This window comes from Ananas comosus, unplaced genomic scaffold, assembly GCF_001540865.1.
Source record: "Ananas comosus cultivar F153 unplaced genomic scaffold, ASM154086v1, whole genome shotgun sequence".
Taxonomy (NCBI): Eukaryota; Viridiplantae; Streptophyta; class Magnoliopsida; order Poales; family Bromeliaceae; genus Ananas; species Ananas comosus.
The window spans coordinates 15,462-40,549 of NW_017890666.1; the positions used below are offsets into that span (position 1 = coordinate 15,462).

Genomic DNA, 25,088 nt, shown 5'->3' on the forward strand with positions numbered 1-25,088 from the left:
CTGCCACGCAGCTGCAGCTACTGCTGCTTGCTGTACCGGTACAGCATTAGGCTTGTACCGGTACACCAATGCAAAAAATTGCAGATTTCGCAATAGCAATGCACTTTCTCACTTCTAGCTTTCCGATCACTCTCAAACTTATTTGTAAACATCTTTAAACCCTTTAAAACATGTGGGAAGGTTTCAAATGTCATTCCTCACTCGAACTTTGCAATTTATTGAAGTTCAGTATACTAATATACAATAAGTTTAGGAGTCGCTTCAACGACGCACTTTCTTACATCCAAAAGTCTAATAGCTCTCAAAATTGACCAACAACACCTTTACAAATATTAGGACCTGTGGTTACATGCCACTCCTCAGCCCCACTTCCAACTTCTATAATTTTGCAAAGTTCAAGATACTACACCTAGGTTTACTAACACTAGGTTAGATGCCACACACCTAGATCGTTCGACTCTAGGTTCACTTGTTTAACCTTTGTTCTTTAATACTAGGTTAGATGCCACTCGATCTACATGACAACCTAGTTGTCCAATCATCACTACTCATACTAGAGTTATCAACTAGTTATATACATATACCATACATCATGCTTTCTACTTAGCATTTACTCTATGCATCCTTGCTAACATGCATTCTTTACTTGTCACGCTATCTACTTAGCATCTTTATCCATGCATCATTATTGTTATGCATTCTTTACACTAGCTAGCATCATCTAAATGCCATAATCATTATGCTTCACTATGCATTGTTATTAATATGCATTTACTTCATATCATGCATTACTAGCATTACATTATTATCATGCATTACTAGCATTATGTAACTTGCTCACTATGCATTTCCACTTAGCATTTTCATCTATACATTATCATTATCATGCATCCTTTACTTAACCTTTACTTTATGCATATTTATTAATGCACCATTTAGTCTTGTCTACATGCACATGCATCAATATGAGATTACATTGCTAAGACATAAAGGGCGACCTAGTCGCTTCGGTAAGCACAACCCACCTTAACTCGCGTTCCGATTGCTTGTCGACACTTGCAATCGGCCTCCCGCGGCACTCGGCACCCGTTTGGGCCCGAACTCTTGCGCGACTTAGCGAACGACCTCCGAACCGCGATCCGTCTTTTCCGGAGTTTATTCCTTGACTCCAAGATGCTCCGGTTACGATCTCACGATTTTTAGGCTTTTATTTCGCGTGCTGCGGCTATCTGTACCAAAACCGTCTGTTTCGTCAATAACTTCGCGTACACTCGTCGGATTGTCGAACCGAGCGTTTCAACGCGTTCGTTAGGTCCCCAATTAGGTTTCTAAGCGGTCAAAATAGATCAAAACCCCACATGAGCAAAACCCCTCTTTGGGATGCCCTAATGTGCCATTTGCTCAATACCCCGGATTTGATCTTTAGAACAAGCAAAAGAGAGCTTGTTTATCATCTAGGAGCTCAACTAGGAGCATTCGAATCATTTCTAGGGTGTTTAGAACAAACCCTAGAAATTCACCATTAGAGCCTCATGAAGAACAACATGGATTTCATGTGTTCTTGGTCTCTACATGGCTCTAAACATGTTAGAAGCTTCAAAACTCTAGGTTTTAGGGTTTAAAAACCAAACCCTAACCCTAATCCAACCATGAGAGGAGACAAAAGACTTACCTCTCTAGGTTACTCCATGCATGAGGAAGATGAAGATGAGGATGAGCTTCATCTTCTCCATCTTTTTCTTCTTCTTCTTCCTTCTCTACTCCTTTCCTCTTCTCTTTCTTCTCTTCCTTTCTTCTCTTCTCTTCTCTTTGCTGTCCACGGTCGAGAGGGGGAGAGAGAGACACGAGAGGGGGAGAGAGAGAGAGCTGGGGTTATAACATATTGTAACAATTGCCAAAAGACCCCCCAAACATTCATATTTGCAACAGATCAATTCTGTGCTGTTCGGGCTCCTTGTACCGGTACACGGTTTCTTGTACCGGTACAAGGCCTGGCAGACAGCCCAACCCGAGAGCTGGCTCTCTCGGTTACGCAGTGCTTGTACCGGTACAAGACCCCTTGTACCGGTACAAGACCCCTTGTACCGCTACAAGGCCTGGCAGCTCCAAGCCGAGTACTTCGCTGGTTGTACCGGTACAACCATTGGGCTTGTACAGGTACATGACATCCATAAAGTCATTTTTGGCTTCGATTCCACTCTACTTCGCGCCGTTCGATGCCAAAACCCTCCTAACTCTTTTTGAGTTTACTTTTAGCCCTTCCAACCATGTTGGAATGTTAATTGGGACTTGTCCATCCATCTTCTTCGCATACTTTAGTCGATTTGGCTAAAGTTCGATAATATCTTCCGAAACCTCGGGGGTTACAGCTGCCTTAAGTTCAGCTCCTTCTGAGTGAATAAGTACTTCAAGCTCTTGTGATCCGTGTATACTTCACACCGCTCGCCATAAAGATAGTGGCGCCATAACTTTAATGCAAAGACTACGGCCGCGAACTCCAAATCATGCGTAGGATAGTTCTGTCACGCCCGGGTATCAGCGAACGCATACCCGACACATGCACAGACCCGCCATATACCTGCAGTATATAAGGCGTCTACCAAAACAGGTCCAGTAAGAAAGAGAGTACAATCAGACTCTAACTAGATAGCAAAGGAACACAAATACTAAAAGTGTACTGATAATAGGGATTCAAGAGCAAAATACAAAGATACAATATGTCTATCCTCTAAATACATCAAGTCTATATACAAAGGTAGTCTGTCTATACACGGGCACACATCACTTCTTCCGCAGCGTCGAAGTAGTGAAGTAATCACCTAGCAAGCCTCGCACTATATCTAGCTAGACGCGACTCCCTTGCCGCGCTCCCTAGCCTCTCCCGATGTAGATGGCCGTGAAAAGCAATAACAACAGAGGGTGTGAGAACTATTAAACAATAGTTCCCAGTGGGTAAGCCGCCAGCCTCGGCGAATTACACCACTAGGCTCAAGATATACTATTAGCAAGTAATAACAGCTATGAAATGCTAGATATATTAACATGAAGAAACTGTAAATAAATATCATGCTAACAAGTATATCAAACATGTAGCCGCAAGGATGAAGTGACTATGCATAAGAACATGTCATGTGTATATATCACTGTACAAGAATACTTATTGTTGTCCTTTAGCACATTAGTTTAATTCACAGGGACCTACTCAAAGTAGTCCAACTTGCGCCACTCCTAATGGCCCCGTGGTAGTGTACACTCCCCACGGCAATCCACTTCGGCACCCAATCCCACACAGGCGAGCAATCTGTCGCATAGGCCAGCTCCGGAGTGCCGGCTTGTGAGGCGTGACCCTCACAAGCTTGTGCGAATGGGCACAATGGCAATAATCCCAATCCATAGCTTAACAATTTTCAATTTTCATAAAGCAAGTATGTAAGCTCTCATTCTCGACTCATAGGTCAGCATTAATATAATCAATGCTAGTAATCATCAATTTGGGAAACATATAATGAAGATGCTAATTCACGAATATCATCAACATGGTAGCATATCAATGTTCTTAGTTTGACCTCACATGAATGTTCTTGTTCTTTACTTAATTAGAAGCATAATGAAATCATCAAGTTGAACTAGTTGTCGTCAAACAATGATACCCAACAAGTACGCGCAAGTACCCTGCATTTAGCAACTTAGTCATTCACTTGCATCTAAATAACAATTCCAAAGTATCATACAGAACATAGAGGAGATTCACTTGCTCTGGTGAGGTCCGACCCACCTATTAAGGGAAGATCCCGATCAACCAAGTAATAGCGTGAAGTCCAACGTCTCTCAATCCCTTAACACAAGTTAAAATCAGCTCTTAGCTGAACAATCAGAAAACCTCACCTATTAATGCATACTAGGCATTAATTCATACCTAGAACAAGGAAAATTGAGTGAGCTCAATAAGGAAGCTAGGTGTCCTCAAAACTCAGCTCAAACCTGCTCAAAGGAGTACCAAAATCAGCTCAAGATAATCCGCGAACCTGCTGCGAGCAGTCTCCCAGAAACTGCGTCAACTATGAACAAAGCATCAAAAATCGGCTATTACTTCACCTTGAGTAGTGTAGTAGCTTAATTTCCTATTTTGGAGCTGTTTAAACTTGAAATTTAACTCTCCGAAAGCTCCCCAAGGTCAGTCAAGAACCAATCAATTCGTTGTTGCAACCTGCCGCGAAGAAACATCAAAAACAGCCTCGTCACACAAGAACTTCAAAGAAGTATAGGCTGAAATCTTACTAGAGTGAATTCCAATTGCAATTTCTACTTACCACTCGCTGAAATACCTTCCAACCTAACTTCACGAGGTCCCAATTTCAGCTCAAAGAGGAAATCATGGTTGCTGCAACCCACAACACAAAATCAGCACTAGAACCTCACAAACCTAGTATAGCTTTAACATAAGTCAACAAGTTGGCTAATACCTGATTCAAGCCTCTAATCAGCTCCTTCCTGAGCTTGAGTAGGAAAATCACAGCCTCCAAAACCCTCTTGGGCTGCGCCACACCTCCATCCAAATCCGCTGCTAGCAAAGAATTCAAATTGGCTCCAACAACCACTACTAACAACTACTATGAAACTAGAGAGAGAAAAGTTGCTTAATCCTTCATACCTTAATGCAAACCAGGTTCCAACTAAGTTGGGCTGCAAGAAAACCTTCACCTCCACCAGTTCACAGAAAGAGAGCTCCTCCAAATCCTCCCGAACCAGCTAGCGCAAGGAAAGCACGTCGAAAAAGCCGAAACCACTACACCAAGCTCTCTTGAGCTCCAAACCCTAGAGAGAGAAAGAGGATAGCTAAAACCTGTTTTTTCCTGAGTTTCTAAGTGTAATACAACCTCAGGGTCGAGCTGGGAGGGATAAGGATGAGTAGGAGATGTAAAAAGACCAAAATGGCCTTGCTGCCACGCAGCTGCAGCTTCTGATGCATTGTGTACCGGTACACCATGATGGCTGTACCGGTACACATTGCAGAATCTGCAAAGTAGCAAGCTGCGATGCACTTTCTCGCTTCCCGCACTCCGAACACTCTCAAAATTGTTCGGTAACATCTCCAAACCCTCGAGAACATGTAGGGAAAATCCAAATAGCATCACCACACTTGAACTCTGCAAGTTTGCTAAAGTTCATCGCACTACAGTTTCTCTCATAGTCCTTTAGTTGGCGAGAAGTATACGCGATCACCTTACCATCCTGCATCAAAACGCAACCCAATTCATTAAACGAAGCATCACTATAAACCACATACCCTACTCCAGCAACTGACAGGGTTAGGATCAGGGCGGTCGTCAATCTTTGCTTCAAATCTTGAAAGCTCCTTTCATAAGCATCGCTCCAAACGAACTTGACGCCTTTATGCGTGAGTCTCGTGAGGGGTGTAGATAACTTAGCAAACCCCTCGACAAATCTCCAGTAGTAACCGGCCAATCCAAGAAAGCTCCATATCTCCGTGACGCTCGTCGGTCTCGCCTCAATCTTCTTGGGATCCACGGCTATACCCGATCCTGAAATCAAATGTCCAAGGAATGCCACCTCCCGAAGCCAAAATTTACACTTTTTCAACTTGGCAAAAAGCTCCTTTTTCCGAAATATTTGAAGTACAAGCCTCAAATGTTCCTCGTGATTTGCATCACTTCGGGAATAAACCAAGATGTCGTCGATGAATACCACAACGAACCTGTCTAGATAAGACTTAAAAACACGGTTCATTAAATCCATAAAAGCTGTCGGGGCATTAGTAAGTCCGAACGGCATAACTGTGAACTCATAATGTCCATAACGTATTCTGAAAGCCGTCTTCGATACATCCTCGGGTTTGATCTTTAACTGGTGGTATCCCGACTGCAAGTCGATCTTGGAATACACACACGATCCCTGAAGCTGATCAAATAAGTCGTCGATCCTTGGCAACGGATACTTATTCTTGATCGTGACTTTATTAAGTTCACAATAATCCACACATAGGCGCAGTGATCCGTCCTTTTTCTTGACGAATAAGACTGGTGCTCCCCAAGGCAAGACGCTCTGTCGAATGAAGCCCATATCCAACAAATCCTGCAGCTGTGCCCTCAGCTCCTTCAACTCTGCCGGTGCCATCCTATAGGGCGCCTTTGAGATTGGGATAGTCCCAGGGACGAGATCTACCAGAAACTCAATCTCCTTATCAGGTGGCATACTCGGTAGCTCAGCTGGAAACACATCCTGAAACTTCCGCACCATCGGGATATCCTCAATCCTAGAGGTGTCATCAACGCCCCTCAGAACAACACTAGCCAAAAAGGCTATGCAACCTCTGCTGATCAGCTGCCTAGCTCGAGAAAAGCTGATCGTCATCGCAAACAGCGAACTCTGGCATCCTCTAAATACAACCTCAGTATGCCCCGATTCTCTAAAAGTAATCGTGCGATTCTTGCAATGAACCAAGACATAGTACCTAGTCAACCAGTCCATACCCAAGACCACATCGAACTCCTCCAACTTGCGCAAAGCTAGCAGATCCACGGGCATAATCCAAGCCCCTACCCGAACAGGGGAACTGAAGCAAAACTCTTGAATATCCAAAATGTGGTCAGGTACTACAACCTGTCCCGGATGCAACAAGGGAACCAAAGGGATGCCATGCAACTCGGCAAACAACCGATCTATAAATGAATGTGATGCACCGGTATCAAACAATACACGAACTCGAATGCCATTTAATAAAATAATACCTGCAACCACATCCTCGGCTACTGCCGCCTCCTCAGTCTGAGCGGCATACATGCGCCCACTCGGGGCCTGTCTAGATCCCTCACTCTGTCGCTGGACGGATGACCGTCCAGGCTGGTACTGTGCCGATGGAGTCCCCTGACTAGCGGCTCGTAGAGCCAGTGCCGATGCAATCGACGGTGTCGGTGATGAACCCCTCGGGCACTCGGTCCAGAAGTGGCCCTTCTGGCCACAAAGGAAACACCTCCCTCCCCGCTGCGGGCACTGCGATGGAATATGGGGACCACCACAGATCACGCATTGGGGAGATCGGCGTCGATCAGATCCTCCTCGCTACGCTGTCGAGCCGCGCCCACGCTGCTGGCTCCTAGGGTGCTTCGGCGGCCTCCTAAAGTGCATCTGACTTGCACCCTCAGCCGCGGGCCTTTTGCCCTTACCCTTGTCCAAACCTTCTCGCCACTCTTGCACATCCGCCGCGCCACTCTCCATGATGAGCGCGCGATTCACCACCTCCCGGTAGGTTTGGAGGTTAGAGAATTGCACAAACCGGAAGATAGACGATCGCAATCCTTGCTCGAAGATGCGGGCCTTGTCCTCGTCGTCCCGCACGACGAAAGGCACGCAATGTAGAAGCCGAGAAAACTCCCTCTCAAACTCGGCTATGGTCTGGTCTCCCTGGCGTAAGTTACGCAAATCCTGTTCCATTTTTCTCTTGACACTGTCAGGGAAGTAGTGCGCCAACAGAAACTCCTTGAACTTCTTCCAAGAAATAGACGCCAAATCGGTGCTGGGGTTCTCCTGAATATCCAACCACCAGCGGTAGGCCTTGCCATCTAAGTGGTGTGTGGCGAGCCAAAATCTGTCCCTCTCCTCTACGAAGGTGTCGCGGAAGAGCTTCTCCATGTGCATCAACCACTTTTCCACGATCCAGTGGTCGACCTTCTCGCCGTCGAAGATTCGTGGGCTGCACCTCCTGAACTCATTGAGGCGCTCTATAAGTCGATCCCACTCTGCTCCCTCGACCATTGCAGGAAAAATCGTCCCCGCCGGAGGCACCTTAATAGGTGGTGCTACAAAGTCCTCCTCCCGAGGCACGACTAGGGGGCCGCACGCGAAGATCTGGGTGCGGGTGACGGCGCCCTCGGTGCGATGTCCCCAACAAGTGCAGGGGGCGAAAGAACCGGAGCCTCCCTAGAAGCTGCCTGCTGTAGAAGAAGGTTCTCGAGCCGCTTCATCCGCACCTCCTGTCGGCACGCCACATCAGCCTGCTGCTGAGCTGCCGCTGTCTGCTTCGACACCAAGTCAGTGAGGGCCGCTAGCTGGCTCCTCAACCCACGGACCTCGCTGGATCCGGCGGTAGCGGAGGTCTCTACCTCCTCAAGGTGTGCCGCATTATCCGCTCCTGCAGATTGAGAGTGTATCATCGGTATCTCACTACAACATCTCACTACAACATCATAAAAGCGTAAGTTAGTAAAACCCACGCTATCAAATCCCCACTTCAGAAGATAATACCCAAATCATGTGAAAGTAAAGAAGTGTGCTTCACTACTAACTCCCGATGTTACGTTGTCTCTCACGAGCCTATTTCTTATAGTCCAACCAGCCTAAGGTTTGCTAGGTCCACTAAGACTCAATCCTAATCTCTGATACCAAATTAATCTGTCACCCCCCGATACCTAGCGGAAGCCCACCCGGTACGTGTCCAGACCCGCCATACGTCTAAAATATATAAGGCGTCTACAAAACTACTATAAATAAAGTGATAATAAAATGACATCTAGGAGTATCAGAGTATAGAACAATATTTAGATTCTAAGAGATATAGAGGCAAATAAAAGAGTTAACAAATCCACTAAGAGTAACCATAAAGTAGTACAATGAACATCCAAAACACAAGTGCTAAAAGTACAACAATGGTGTTCTCTATACATGGATACAAAACCTCTCACTCTCAACTACAAACAAAAAGGAGAGTAAACCACCTAATAAGCAAAAGAAACGCTCCTCGCTAGCTAGCTAAGCGATTCCCTTGCCGCGATCCCGTGCCTCCACCGGTGTAGAGGGCTCTGAGATAGAATCATAAAACAGAGGGCGTGAGAACTATTAAATAATAATTTCTAGTAGGCAATTACTTACTTCAGTGAAATGCGCCACTAGGCCCAAAAGCTGAAAAGGGGTAAGTACGAGTAAAGCAATATGAACAATAAGCAAATAAACATGAAAGTTTACTACAACATGATATCTCTACTTAGCATGAATTTTCATAAGTAAGAATGCTACTATACCATAAATATGCATAAGTGCAACTACTATTGATGTCCACAGATAACTAGTAAATGGTCAATGTTTACTAACTTGTCAAATTATTCATTTACAAATTGGTTTCACTTGTTCCAAATCTCATAGGACCTACTATGGGTAGTTCGGCTTGCGCCGTACCTAATGGCCCCGTGGTAGTCAACATCACCACTCTAGGAATGAGCCTTCTCCACGGCATCCCATTTCGGCGTCCAATCCCGCACGGGCAAGCATGTGTCGCGATGGCTATCTCCGGAGTGCCGGCTTATAGGGAGCGACCCTCAGAAGTATGTGCGAATGACCACAATGGCAAACAAGCGTAAATGTGAGACCCTGGATAGTCCTATATATAAGATATAATAGGGCTAAACTCTTAACTCGGCTTAAGCATTTTGGGTGGTGGCAAGGCCCAAGAGGTTAAGAGAGTTAAGCGTGCTAGGACGGGAGTAGTTCTAGGATGGGTGACCCCCTGGGAAGTTGGGGCGTCACAGTAAAAGTCCGTCTCGAGTCTCAAGTCATCATGTCTAAAACATGGAATGTAGTAAATCTCTCAATGGCCTATCACTATGTCATCATGTCTAAAACATGGAATATAGTCGATGTCACAATGGCCTATCACTATGTCTCTATATTGTAGTTTTACAGTTTGCTAGTTCGGTGCCCCTTTATGGCACTTTTGTTCACTTTGCCCAAATATGAGTTTAGTATTCAAGAATACATAATTCGAGTCATTTTCATCATAGAGGACATATTTCCAACTTGCAATATATAATACTTTTCACATGCATACCTAATACACATATAGCTCTACTATATAGAGTTGAGTTTTCACGATACATAACACATACATTTTAAGTATCCTAAAATTTATAAAAATTCTATCTAGTATGAATATGTATGCATTTCGATGATACGACAAGTATAAAACACATAGGGGATATTTCTCCCCTGTTTCATGAAGTAAAACCCACCGTGACTTCTTGAAACCCTTCGTTTGCGCCGACGAAGGTGCCCACTACTCTCCTAGTACCCTAAAGGTAACAAAAGGAGGGATACACGAACGCTACGAATAATCATAAGCTCAAACATTAAGCAACTCAAGTAGAGGTGAAGGAAACTCACCGAATGCGAAGAAAACCCCTCACGATCTCCAAAAAGGAGTTAGAGGCCTTCTAATCCAACCTAAACAAAGGTTCTAAGAAGATCAATTGGGCTGCAAAACCCTCAAATTCAAAATCCCCATTACTAACCCTACTATGCTCAATCTAGAGTTTACTTAGTAAAAGCTACTAAAACATGAATCAAGAAGTAGATTGGGCTTACTAACCTCACAAGAGCTCCAAAACAAGGCTTCAAGTAAGCTAGGGTTGAAGATCCTCCCTCCACAAAGCTTTAATCACAAGCTCAAGGCTTCTCCCATGGTAGAAACCAACAAGAAGCAAAAAGAGACAAAAAGAAGGAGATCAAAAACTAGCTAAAACCATCAAAAATTGAGAAGAAATCAAAGGGAAAGAGGCTCACCTTGTTCTCCACTGGTTAGGGCTCAAAAAAGCTCTCAAAAGAGGCTGGGGTGGGTTATATAGAGTTTGCAACAATTGCAAATACACCCCTCCGCAAAAATAGCTCGCACTGCATTGTGTACCGAAAAGTGTACCGGTACACAGAAAAGTGTACCGGTACACGGGAAAGTGTACCGATACAAATCCTGCGAGACAGCCAGCCCGAGTCTTGGGTTGGCCATTCACCACATCTGTACCGGTACAACCATCAAGGCTGTACCGGTACACAGCCCTGCTGAGGCAACCCGAGAGCAGATCTAAAAATCCAATCTTTTGGATTTTGGTGCCAAGTTTTAAACCTCGATCTTCGGGATACGAGCCATAGGTCGGAACACTATCAACGACCCTCCAGATTATCTGAAAAAACTCGGAACACAGATCAAACACTCGAACCTCGCTATTTACTAAGGTCCAGTGCGTTACACGTGACCTACTCCCATTTCCTTTATTGATCACGAGGATTCTTCAAGAAAATGGAGTAGACGTGTCATGTGAGAAATACGATACTGGTCTTGGACCAATTGATGTAGTGATATTGGCCAAGTCTGTAAGTACGTTGAAGACTTTTCAGCAGACTAAGGGATCTTCCAGAGGAGCTTCTAGTTCAGCACCTCCACCTCGTGCAGAGCGTGAAGGATCTTCGAGTTTAGGGGGAGTTATCACTGTAGAGTCACTTCACCATGAGGTGCGATCTTTAAAGAAGAAGGTGGAGCTACTTGGTAAAAATATGGAAGAAGGAATGAAGAGGATTATGGAAAAACTGGGATGTCGACATGACGACGTATTTCCTACCCATACTACCTATACGAGATCGACATTGAGACATCCACTCATTCCACCGTCCACTGGTGCTCCTGATGTTAGGAAATCTGGAGCTGTAGCAGGAGATGATGATGATGATGATGAGGAGGACACCGAGTGACGTCATCTTCGAGCTTTGTTTCTTTATTTTAGGACGATGTTTACTTTGCTTAGTTTTTTCTTCTCTTTACTTTGCTTGTTTTTGCATTTGCTTTAAGCCTGTAACTATGACTTGACTACTTTTCTGCTTTCTGTCGCGGCTTCCCTGCACTGTGCCGTGAACCGTGCCACATGTTCGACGGTGTTTTCAGTCTCATTCCCAGAAAATTTATCAAACTTCGGCATTTTTCAGTTTGCCGGGTATGGATGCTCTTTGTCTATATTTGCAGGATAAGATAATCTAATATAGGCCGCATTGTCGGCCTTGCGCCTACTCCAAAAGTATTTTAGATGGCTTCTTCAATTTGCGCATATATTTCATTATTGTTTCCCTGCAAAGGAACTTGTGATTGTGCTGCATTCGGTCCTTGTAATGGTCCGAAGTTTTGTACTATGGAATTTGCTCCTTGAATATTTGGAGCCTGCCCCCCAGCTCTAGCTCCTACATTTTGGGGCTGGTATGTTGCCATCGACGGAGGTGGTGAAAATCCACATGTAATTTTCGGCTGTTGACCGGTATTAACGACTGCCGGTCTGTAAGCCGCTTAGAATGGTGCCCCCTGCTATTTACCGGTATCGCAGGATTTTGCAATACTGGTGTCATCATAAGCCTTTGTAAGCCTATCATTGGTTGCTCATTTCGAGTCAATAATTGCTCTATTCGTGCAATATTTTCATTATAGGCCGTGATGGCGGCCAGCACCACATCTAGTCGAGCGGTACTTTGATGGATATTTTGATCTAAAGTTTGCAGGACTCGGCTCATCTGGCCGAGTGCCCGATGTAGACTCGGTTCTTGATGAGCCAACTGTCCACTAGTTTCTCTTTCAACTGGCAAAACTACTTGACATTCGCCATCATTATCTGAATCACTAGGTTGATCACTCCCAGAATTTCTAGGAACAACCCATGCGCAAATTCATGGCATTATCATCAGCCATAATTTCAATAAGAATGTGAATTTATCTAAAATCGAGTCCTACCGGGCGTGCCAAAATTATTAGGCTGCCGAATTTTCCAACCCTTGACCCAGTCAAAGATCCTCCTCGGAAAGTGCGTCGGGGCGAGGAACGACTACGGATAGTGACCCTCGAAGTTTGCGCCCTTCGACTGGATCAAGCGATTCAGCTGATGAGGGATCAAATCAGCCGGGTTCGAAAACCTTCACTATAAAACTGGTTCGGCTGGAAGAGCCGAATGTACGAACTGTGCAGGGATCAATGTCGGCAGAAGTGCCGAATGGAAGAAGTACACAGTAACTGGTCGGCTGAAAGAGCCAAATGGAAGAAGTACATAGTAACTGGTCGGCTGAAAGAGCCGAATAGAAGAAGTACACAACGACTGGTCGGCTGAAAGAGCCGAATACCTTTATATAATAATAAAAAAGAGTGTGCCCGAAGGGCATACAGACTCAGAAATATAGTTTATAATAGAGTGATGCCCGCGTGGCAGACAGACTCTGCAAATGTAGTCTACAACAGAGTGATGCCCGTGGGGCAGACAGACTCCAGGGTTCTACTTAGCGAACTACTACTAGGAAAGCAGTAAATGCGGAAAAGAAAAAGATTACATTTAAACTACTAGAAAAGCGATAAAATGCAGAGGAAATAAGAGTGATCTTCTCGTTCAGGATGGAGAAAGACCCCCATTACAGGCTTTGAAGTTACTATTTATAGTGATGTCTTCTCAGCCCACATTATTGGTCGGTTGAAAGTAGTGGGGGAGTAGTTGTAACCATGATCGTGGAAGTTACGCCCACTCCTCATGGAAGTTATGCTCCATCGTGGAAGTTATGCCTACTTCTCAACCGTTCCCGCCAAAAACCTTCAAGCGCCTTATTGCCGACTCCTGGTGTACCACGTGTCTTTATTGGCTCATACGTGGATTAGGTCGGCATGTTAATTTCAATTTTGGCATCAACAGCAACTAAACCAAAATAAGAAACCATCTCGGGTGGTCCCTATCTAGGGCACGATACCCTTACCGCGATCATCCGCCGGCTCGCTCGGTCCAGGCTCTGTGAAAAATGGGGTGTGATAACTACAACAAAGTTCCTAGTGGATTTGGCAACCAACCACGCCGACTTTCCCACTAGATCTAAATCAGGCATAATGTAAGAAAATAGATGTAGATAGTAACAAAACTGTACAAATGCAGCTAATATGCCTGAACAATAATCGATGCAATGCTCAGTAGTATGCTCATGATGAATGCAAGATCACAATCATTGCCCAATCTCTTGGCTAACCCGTAGGTTTCGCCCCCAACGACTCACCAACCAAATCCCTACTATCGGGGAGATACCCGCTACAACCCGACAGGACCGTCCTCTGGGGAGATACTCGCTACTACCCAGTGATGATAACTCCGGAGGAAGAACTACCACCCTCGAGTAAGGACTTACAGGTGAGTATGATCCAATCCTTAACTATAAGGATGTCAAGTCCAATTTATTCCTTAACTATAAGGAAACAATGCACATATGACCCTTAATTCTAAGGTTGTTATGTCATAATGTCACTACCTTTGTATACTTGCATTCATTAACCTTTACTAGTGTCATATACACTACTTTGTTCTTGTACTCATTCACTAATGCCACACTTGTTTTCTAAGTGTTCGACTTAGCACTCTTGACTCATCAATGTCATTTTCTACATTCATGTCCACATGTCACATTTGTTCTCTAAATCTATTAAGTTCTTGTCATTTATCATGCATACGTAGGGTTATAAAATTTTCACATGCATTTGAACTCGCAACATGCAAAAAGAAGCCTAAAATTACCCTACTATGCAATATGCTCAAATACATACATATGCTCAAATATGACACTTTAGATATAAAAGAAATTTCGAGGTCCTTGGTATGCACCACCCACCTTGTATGATTGCAAATGTGCTACGGTGAATTTCTTGAAGTTTTCGAAGCCCTACTTTCTCGCCTGCGGCAAAACGAAGCCAAATTAGGCTTTATACTTAGAACTCCTACGTAGGCTTTTCGTAACGTCAAACTGAGTTGCCCAACGTGTTCGTTTGATCCCTAATTAGGTTTTTTTAAGATCAATTTGCCATAGAAACATGCGGAAACAAAAGCTCCAAATTGGGTGCCCTAACATTGCCATTTGCTAAATCCTAGGTTTTGATCTCTAAAACAAGCAAAAGAGAGTTTGTCTAATCTCTAGAAGTTCATTTAGAACCATCCAAATCATTTCTAGGGCATATAAAGCAAACCCTAGAAATCCACCATTAGAGCACTTTGAAGAAACATGAGTTTTCATGTGTTCTATAGCTCCAACTAGCTTTCTATACTCATTAGAAGATCAAAATCTAGTTTTTTAGGACATAAATCCAAACCCTAGCCTAGGTTTTCATGAAAACCTCACCTTGGCCCAAAGCTTTCCAAGGTCTTTCTTGTTGGAGAGATCTAGATCTTCTCCAAGCTTCAAAACCCTCCAAAAATCCTTCTCCTCCTATTCCTCCTTACTCCTTTGAGAGATTTCTAGAGAGAGAGAGAGAAATGAGAGGGAGAGGGTGTGTGGGGTGTTGGCTGTGAAGGAGAGGAGTGTGGGGTATATTACATGTTGTAACATTTGCAACTAAGCCCGCCCAAAAACGCTTATTTGCAACAGACCTTATTGTTGCTGCCAGACCAAAGTGTACCGGTACACTTTGTTCTGTCACCGGTTACACGATTACGCAGAGAGCAACCCGAGAGCAGCCTCCTCGGATTTTACCAATGTGTACCGGTACACACCAGGGGTGTACCAATACACTTCTATGAAAACTCAAACCCGAGAGCAAGTTCTTCTCGGTCTGCAGGGCTGTACCGGTGACAACTCGATGGTTGTACCGGTACACTTTGCCGAGAATGTTGATTTTGCACCATTTTCGATTTTATTTCGCGCCGGTCGATGCTAAGACCCTTTTAACTCTTTTAGAACTCTTTTTTAACCCTTCCAATATTGCTGGAATGTCAACCGCACTTTGTCCATCCATTTCTCTCGGCACTTTAACCAATTTGGCTAAAGTTCGATAATCGCTATCGGGGTTTCGATACGTTGCAAAGAATTCAAGAACAAAGGGGGAGAAGTCTTGAAGTTTCGAGAAAAATGACATTGAAGGTATATTGAAGGTATAAGAATCTAATGGTTTCAAATTTCTACATTATTTTTGGATAATCTGTTTTGCAGGAAATCAAGACTTCAAGACTCCTAGTTGTGAAGTCTGTTTTAGGAGTTTTGATGTAATTTTGAATTTCAAATTGTATTTGGATTACACGCGAGTTCAATGTTTTGGTGATGACAATTGAACTTCATTTTCTTTTATGATGTAATTTGTGAGTTTTTGAGTTTTATCACAAAATTGCCAAAGTGGGAGATTGTTAAATCTTGAGTGTTGGCAAGTTTCGTGAATTGAGTCCGAGTCTTGAAGGTTCGGTGCGTATCGTCGAAGATCGAAGAATCCAAGACTTCGGAGAAATCAAAAATAACTCACAACATGAATGACGATGCTCAGATAAAGTTTTGTTACATGTTATGGTAATTCATACTTAGTTATAGACGTTAGAATCATGAATATCAAAGTTTAGTGGATTAGAAAGTACCTCGGAGTTGTGTGAAACTCGAAACAATGCAAAATCTGAAAATTGCATTGTATACCGGTACAGCATTGAACGTGTACCGGTACAAATCATGTTTCGGTACAACCATCGACATGTAACCGGTTTCAGAGTTTCGTTGGTTTTTTGTTCCGTCATTGTGTAACCGGTAACACCTTAAAAGTGTACCGGTACACAATGTAAATTTCGAAAAACTTTCTAATTCGACTTTAATTGATTCTAAAGCCTATAAATAAGCTATTAGGATTCTCTAAGTCATGAAGCATCACGAAAATACATGTTTGAGAAACCCTAGAGGCTCGAATTTCATCTAAAACCTATTTTCTACATTTTAGCCTCTTTTAGGTCAAATCGTGATATTGAAAATTGATATCTATATGTCGATTTGATCTACTCTTCGCTTGAAGTTCTCTTCCCTGGCTTTCATCGATACTCTAAGCGAAGGATCATCATATTCATGATATTCTTCATGGGCGGTGTCGTGGATTCGGCGTGATTGAAGACAGTTCGAGGATTCGGATCGAAAGCTTCGTGGATTCGAAGTGGAGGCGTTTCATGGATTTAGAACGTGGCATTCGTGGATTCAAACATGAGGGCGTGGACAACCCGGAGGATTGCGCGAGATTCATAGGAGGTTAAGAGAGGTTAAGTCCGTGGGATCGGTAATCACCTTATAATCTTTTCTTTTAGTGAATTATTTTTTCGCGTGTTGGTCCCGTAGGTTTTTCTCTAATTTGGAGTTTTCCCACGTAAATTTCGGTGTGATTTTTATTTTCCGCATTTATTTTTTATCACACTGAGATTTGAGGTTTTTGGCTTTTACACCTATTCACCCCCCTCTAGGTGTTTTATACAATCTAGATAGATCCTTGGGCTCCTCAAAACTTACATTATCTTGTACACGTAGAAGATGATGAATTAGGTCTTATCCATAAACCCCACTATAATTGCAACTTAACCCCTCTCATTTAATGAAATTTTCACTCAACCCAAACTTTTGCTTCTAAACTTCCTCCAATATTAGTCTCATACGCCATTTTCTCCAAACTTGGCCCAATTTGGCCAAAATTCGGGAAATTATCCTGAAAGTTAGTACACTACACTTTCGGCCAATGAAATGGATCTGATACTAAAAGTAACAACCTCATAGTACTAAAATGAAAAATCACTAAATCATAGAGATGATATTTGAAGTTTTTTCAAAAAAAGAAAAAGAAAAAGAAAAAGGTTAAGTTTAGGGGCCATTTCATTATGCCTTGTAGGTGAGGGGGCCTCGGTACATTCCCACCTCAATAACTTTGCGCTCTTTCTAAAAGCACCGAACCCATAAGCTATATTCTATTTGGGGTTCCAACTTGTTTTACTGATCTACGCTATCGTACGAACTATTTTCAGAAAATAAGTTTTGAGTCCAAAATGGACTAATTAATTCAACAGCCTACCTGGTTGATTTTGATATTTTTGTTTTGATTTCGATATTTCTGTTCTGCACCCAAAAAAAAAAAAAAAAAAAAAAAAAAAAAAAAAAAAAAAGGAGAAAAGCTTCGTGCTTGCTTTGTTGGATTTCTATATTTTAGAGCAACAGATCGGATCCAAGCCGTCTCTATAACCAAACTAAATTGACAGAAACAACGAATCCCACAACCAAATTCGAAAACAGTAATTCCTCACCAAATTTTGAAAAAAAAATATTATATTCAGATCTAAGTTTCTAAAGTGCGAATTCAAATATAATATGAAGCACGCATTCACATGTGGGAAGGATGGACAATTAGCTAGAGCAGCAGGCGCCGCAGCGAAACTGATTGAAAATCAAGGTAAATCGGCCCACATCAGGACTACCATCTGGAGAGGTCCGTTTGACATCCAAAAATTTCGTAGAAAGAGTTGAAAGTTCCTATTATCAAAAACAACTTATTATGTATTATCCAAAACAACTTATGGGTACAAAGACAGGCTAAGGCTTCGCAAACCATCTTCCATTCAGCCTAAACTATGTTGGGACCTCTCTCTATCTCTATGTGCGACCAAACGACGTTGGATAGAAGGCTCAAACATGTTGGCAAAACTTAAAACGGATCTGTAAATATCTTATCACAAGTAACCATTCTTTATTTTTGATAGTTGCGAGCAACTTGAATCATGTCGCAAGCCATACCAATTGGTTAAACCGAATCCAACTGAATTGAGTTTGATGTAGATTTACAAATCCATAAATCAAAAAAAATTGGTTCGGTAGTAGTTTTCCCCCCCCCCCCAAACAAGCCGCCCCAGACCAGACCAAACCAAATTGCACTTCTGGTTTGGAAAAGAAACAAAATAAACCAACAAAACATGAGAGTAAACTGATAAATTATGACCAGAAATAAGAATCTACAAAAAGCCGAAACATCACATACCACATGGCACGAAATATAATGCCTTCAACAGAACGAATGAAATAGAGTTTCTCACACTCCTACACACCGGCAAAAATTTTGAACCAGCAATCACAGATATCGTAGTAACCAACAAACATATGCTTAGCAAGGTGAACTCCCCCACAAACTTCAAAATCTAGCAAAATATCCCGCGACTTCTCACTGTTATTTTAGAGGGAAATATCAAGACATTTCATCCAGTTTCCGGAAAGGAAAAGGTAAAAACATATGGACGCCTCAAACTGTTATCCCTTTTGAAATAGACCCATAAACTTTCCTTTCTTCCTTTTTGCTTTTTCAATCGATATTCATCAACTTCTCTTAGTTTTGATTTGACTTATTATCATCAAATGAAATGGAAATCCTGCTAATATAAATCGCTCTGTTAGTTATTAGCCCTCGAAGCAGAAACAAAACCAGCACTGGGTCAGATAAAAGTTGAATAGAGCCACTAAATTCAAGAGAATCACCATCAAATTTACCAAACATCTGCAGTTCATCTTATGAAATTACTCAAATCAAAATAAACAAAGGATGATGAGGTGGTCTCAAACACAAGGAAAAAAAAAAAAATATACATGAGATTTAGGGGTCTATCTCAAAGTTTGAGGGGTTCTCAATTACCGAAATAGAATGAAAGGCACAGGATGCTTTTGAGGCCATAGTTGACAAACCTGAATAAAACCTGAAACTTCCTTCTCTTCCTTCATCATTCGGAAAGAGGCTTACGGGCCAAAAAGAAGTACATTGGCGTAAAAATCTCTTTCCTGCATCAACATCACCCAATGTAAGACTAATGCGTTTGAGTCCAAAAGCAAGAAATAAATCCACATTGGAGAATCAAATATGAAATTCATATAGTCAAGTTTGGATTTGATCTCCACTATTGCTGAATTAGCAGCCCTCCACTTGTATCAACTAGTGCATAAACCCAATCAGGCATTCTTAATGGTAAGTTCAATTATGCAGTTGTAGGTTGTGGAAATTTAACTCACTTGCCACCATCTACAAGCCCTTCAGCAGCCTTCTCTAGGAATGAAGAGACTCTCTCGCTTCCTTCCGGAGCAAGACCAACATACTCTAGTGCCTTAACCTATAATAGGAAAGGAAAAAATTTACATTAATAATAGACAAGATGGGCCAGAACCAGTATAAGAAGTGAAGAACTAAAAGAAGTAATATCTATATATAAGTTACCATAGTTTTGGTAATGAGACGTCCCAATCCTGTCAACCGAAAGCTAGTAATGGATATCCGACTTGTATCCAAGGGCAAATACCATGGCACAGTGGAATCTTCTGCAAGATCTCTCTCCCATACAATCTTCAAGCGGCGAAGTTATTCACAGTATAACACAAAGTACTAAAGATGAGTGCATAGAGTGGGACTACTATCAACCAAAATTATCTGTAATGCTTCAAAGCCAAAACTCTAAAATGCATTTAATGTGAAAGATAGAATTTTTCTTCCCACTTGTTTTCTAATGAAAGGTGTTAACTATATTCTCGGGTCCATAACCTATCAGATCAATCTTTTGGGCACCCCTTCATTTCGTAAGGCCGTGGGTTCATTCTCCACCTAAGTTTATGTCTTGGGCTATTAAATTGTCTCAAGCCCAGAAGTGACGGAAGAGTTAATAAATAAATAGGTAAAAATGTATAAAACTTATCTCAATTATCACGCATTTGGATTTGACTCTCTAATCTTTAAAAATTTTGATTTTACTACCTGACCTTTTAATTTATTGGATTTGAGGCTTTGAGCCAATTAGTGACTCTATAACTTCAAATTTTGAATGCGTCGTTTATCTTTACAGGTTTACTTGGTATAATTTATGCAATTTACATAACTATAAACTCACTAAAGTAAGAAATTAGCTTAAATTTTGTATCCGAAGAGTCATCAAATCACTTAAATAAATTGAAAGATTGGTACTAAAATCAAATTTTCAAAAGATTGGGTAGTCGGATCAAAATGATCTATAGTTCGGGTAAGTTTTATACATTTGTACCAAAGACAATATATTAAAGACACCTTAGAGATAAATGATTGTTTCACATCATTTAACATGATATCTAAGTAGATGTAGAGATAAATGGTTGTTTCACATTATTTAATATGTTATTAAAGTAGGAGATCTTGTGTTTGAATCCCAACAAGCTCCCAGTCACGTCTTGAGCCCATCAAAATGTCTTAAGCTAAGACATGAAATGGTTGAATGCATAATATTAAAACACCATTTTCTAGTAGCTAACAGTTATATCAATTATTTAACAATCGCAATATAAATGGATATAAGACATAGGAGATTGATCTTGAAATCCAATAAAACATACTCCTAACAGGCCATTCGTTCCACAATTTGTAGTATTCTGGGAATCCTCCTACTTTCTATTTAAAATATTCAAATCGTCACCATGGAACTCAGGTCGGGAAGTTGCAAGAGACGTTGATGAAGTTATGGAATCACCATACATTCCCAACTAGCAGGCATATTTACAATACCATGGGTTAGGAGGTTTTGTCATTCCATACTTGATGGGAATCATGAGTAGTTCATTAACAAGAATACACAAATGTCCAACAGCTTCCCAACCCAAGTGGCATGGTTAGTTGGTAACAAATTTGTCATTCAAAATATAAAAATATATAATATTCTTGGAATACAATAAACAAGTAAAATGAAAGACCCCTAAGTGTATCCCAAAGGAATCAATTACTGCTTGATCTGTGCAATAAGCCACATGTCTCTCAACTTACCTCGAATCCTGCAAGCTTCAGAGCATCAAGGCATTGGGTTGTTGTGCGGATATCTGGAAGGCCATTACCAAGCTCAATGTCAGCCTTAGTTTTCTTGTGGCTTTCATTGTTAGCATCAAAGTGATCCGTAATGCACCATTCATAGGCAGCGAAACACTGGCCAGGCTTCAGCACTCTATATATCTCCTTATAGCAACCAACCTATACCAACCAAAAATATTGGATTAAGATTGTGTGCATTCGCAATCACAGAAAAGAATTTGACAAGTTTGTATACCGCATCAGGTGCATGACATGTTGCCTCTATTGCATAAATTGCATCAAAAGTATTATCATAGAATGGCATCTGCATAAAGTCAGCCTGCAATTAAAGTGAAATGCAAAATAAGAAAACATAAGGATTGCATTTTGCATAAATCAAGTCCACATAATTTTGTGATTAAACATAGAATATAGAGGTAGTAAATATCTCAAGTGACTACAATGCAAGATTTAAAGTGCCGCCCCATACCGCACGTACCGTGCCGCCCCATACCGCACGTACCGTGCCACCAAGAAAGTGGCACGGTACGGAAGGGTCTCGGACCCCCCTCGGTGCCGCAGCACGGAACTGCGTATCGCGCGAGACAGAGTGATACGCAGGTCCGTGCCACGGCACTCTGTTTCTTTTTTTTTTTTCTTTTGCTTTTTTTTTCTTTTTGTTTTGTTCTTTGGGATACCACGAAGCATCCCACATCCCCCAAGGACATTACAAATCAAAAATCTACTTGTTAGGTAAGTCAAAAAAAATTATAATTTAATTTTTTATTTATTAATATACGGGCAAATTTTTAATTTACATATCCGATCCACACCGTAGGGGGCAAAGCCTCCCGCACCCTCCTTTTCGGCCTAAGCTCTCCACTTCTACCACAGACATTCATTTCTTTTCATAAATTATTTTATCAAAATTTATCGCACCGTGAAATTCTTGGCGAATTAAGGGAACAAAATCAAAGTCAATAAACAAATTTTGAGGCACATCAAACATAAAAATTTATTTTTTGCGTTAGAAGATTAAAAATACTAATAAAATTAAAAGCTAAATTGAAATATGCCTTTGCATTCTTAAAATTCTAACCTGTAAAAATTTTTATTCTGCATCAGGTGTAGTTGTACTTTACATATAAAAAAGCTTACAAGTACATTATTAATTGATGAGTATAGTAAGTTATACATAATAGATATTCATAATTATTTGATTAAATCTTTCAAAATAATATTATAAGAGTTTATTGAAACTAAAAAAACTGAAATAAATCCGTGCCAAAGCGTGCCAGTAAGAGGTCATACGTATCCATCGGCACTCAAGCGTTACCAAGTGTTGGCACAGAAGCGTGCCGGTGCCATACCATGCCAGGCAGACAACGGCACACTCCAGTGCCACGACACTTTAAACCTTGCTCAATGCACATTTAGCTCTCAGAATGCCAAATTTATCCTTCTAGAATTAAATTTATGCCCATTTATTAAGAAATCAAAATTTTGCAGATGCAGCAATCTATAACTTCAGAAAATCTGAATATTTTGTTCAAGGAATTTTACATTTCAAAGCGTAAGCAAAGCTCTCTAGAAGGAAACAACTGGCAGTACTGCGGCTAAACTAGCAGTAGCTTCAATATAAAAGGAAACATACCTATTTAGAGATCTCACATTTGCAAATATAGAAATCTAAAAAATGTTGAAATTTCTGAATGCTTTCTTTAAGCAACTTCACTTTTTGGAGTGTAAGCAAATATATTCCCTTGGAGGAGTACATAGAAAGATTGATCTATCTGGAAAATTCAGGCTAAACTAGTAGTACGCGAGTAGCTATGATATGAAAGGAGATACACTAATAATGTACTTTATGTATAGATAGGTGGGTCTGCATTCACAGAGACAATCATGAGGGGACTGTTGTCTACCTTCACAAAGTTGCAAGATTCACTCAACCCTGCCAACCGATTTAGCTCCTGCCACACAACTATTCGTAAATAACAGCGACTTTAGGAATGAAAATAAGGCAAAAAACCTTGATATCTGATATACTAGAAAAGGTCGACACAACAAAAATAGTTGAAAGCCTGGTAATATACCTTGCCCCTTGATATCTGATATTCATTGTTGTTCAGTCCTGTAACCGATGTCAAGCTGCAATAACCAATGACCAAAATCGTATTAAGAACAAACAGCAAAAAATTATTATGAAATGTTCATACTGCAATCAAATTAACTCAAAAGTAAAGTGAGGCATCAACAAACACTGGAAGGCTGCTGACTCCTGCAAAATATTAGTCTCGATGGAAGGATAAATGGGGTATTCAAGTGCCTGAGATTGAACTAGCCCTTCGATTTTTTTAGTTTAACTTTATGTAAAATTAGTCTTAGATAAGATTATTAAAAATTTTGAGTCAAATTAACATTTTAATCTCAACATGCCCTGTTAATATGCTTACATCATTCACTGTTAATTGTCTATCAATTTATCGAACAACTGATTCTAATCATTGAAAGATTCTAGTTAACAGCGCGCTACCGAAAAGTCTAGATACAGGTTGGTCAACCAGCAGAGAAAGAAATCAGTAGTAATGCATTCTGTCACACGTCAGTTGATAAGGGCAGCCAATTGCTGAACTTAGGTCAATCACCCAGTGATCCGGATCTTTTTTCAGGTTCCTTCAGAATTTCATCATTAACTTGTTGTTATCTAGTTCTAAAAAATGGCATATCCACATGTTGGCTTAGTCATTAGAATAACTAAATGGCTGGATGGCGAATTACGTTTGCAAATTAAAAGTGCTATTAAAAAATTGCCCACTTTGAGAGCATAGCAGAAGGCTTCCTCCTTCAAAGCAAAGATCTAAAGCCTCTAGAAAGATTGAAAAACACTATATTGAACACAAGAAGATTGCATATTGTAGTGTACTGAATTCTAGTATACTTCCCTGTACTTTAGCCAAATTGGGCAAAGAACGGAGAAAATGGTGTGTATGAGACTATTGGAGGAAGTTTAGAAGCAAAACTTGTAGGTTGAGTGAAAATTCCATTAAATGAGAGGGTTAAGTAATAATTGGGGCTTATGGATAAGCCCTACCTCACCTACTCTCTCTTTTGTCTTCTACCCATACAAGAGAAAAAAAGAAAAAAAAACCCTTCTCTCTCTAAACCCTTTTTCTTTTACTTTCTAACACCTCTCTCTTCCTTTCTCTTGTAACCTCTCCATCAAAGAGGTAAATTGGATATTTTGGAAGCTTGAAGTTGGAGAAGAAGCTTGGAAAAGCTCTCTAATGGTGGATCAAACTTCTTGACTATGGTGACTAAGGTGAGATTTATGGATTAGAATTAGATTTAGCTAAATCTTTTAAATGAGATATTTGAGATCCCTAGGTGTTTCTAAACTAGTTTAATCAAGTGGTTCACCATGATTTTTAGGTGTTCTTGAGGATTTGAAAACCTAGGGCATGGAATCGAGATTTTTGTCCCTAAGCTAGTGTTTGGTTGGGGCTTAAGGGGTGGAATAACCCCTTAACCCCCAATTTATTCCCAAACACCTAAATAAGGGGTGGGGTTAGCTAACCCCACCCGAAGAATTAGGGGTGGGATTAAAGTTAATCCCACCCGTATTTAATTTTTAATATAATTTTAAAATTATAATTTTAAATTATAAATTTTAAAAATTTATAATTTGCAATCTGAAAAT

At 41.2% G+C, this 25,088-nt stretch overlaps 1 protein-coding gene and 1 long non-coding RNA gene across 5 annotated transcripts; both read right to left on the reverse strand.

Annotated features, from left to right (window-relative positions):
- Window positions 1-3,925: 3,925 nt before the first annotated feature.
- On the reverse strand, window positions 3,926-4,923 carry LOC109704051. Its single transcript, XR_002214145.1, has 5 exons — window positions 4,652-4,923; window positions 4,464-4,561; window positions 4,311-4,381; window positions 4,096-4,207; window positions 3,926-3,981 (listed from the first exon to the last, which is right to left on the reverse strand). It is a non-coding gene; the product is annotated as an uncharacterized LOC109704051 (long non-coding RNA).
- Window positions 4,924-18,065: 13,142 nt separating this feature from the next.
- Window positions 18,066-23,539, reverse strand: LOC109704049 (cycloartenol-C-24-methyltransferase 1; the record flags this gene model as incomplete). Of its 4 annotated transcripts, none has more annotated exon segments than XM_020224787.1 (8): window positions 18,066-18,084; window positions 19,282-19,374; window positions 19,603-19,700; window positions 19,805-19,930; window positions 21,368-21,568; window positions 21,645-21,728; window positions 23,314-23,361; window positions 23,485-23,539. In XM_020224787.1, coding segments are annotated over 7 exon segments (670 nt in total), but the record flags the coding sequence as incomplete, so codon positions are not given.
- Between the last annotated feature and the right edge of the window lie 1,549 nt (window positions 23,540-25,088).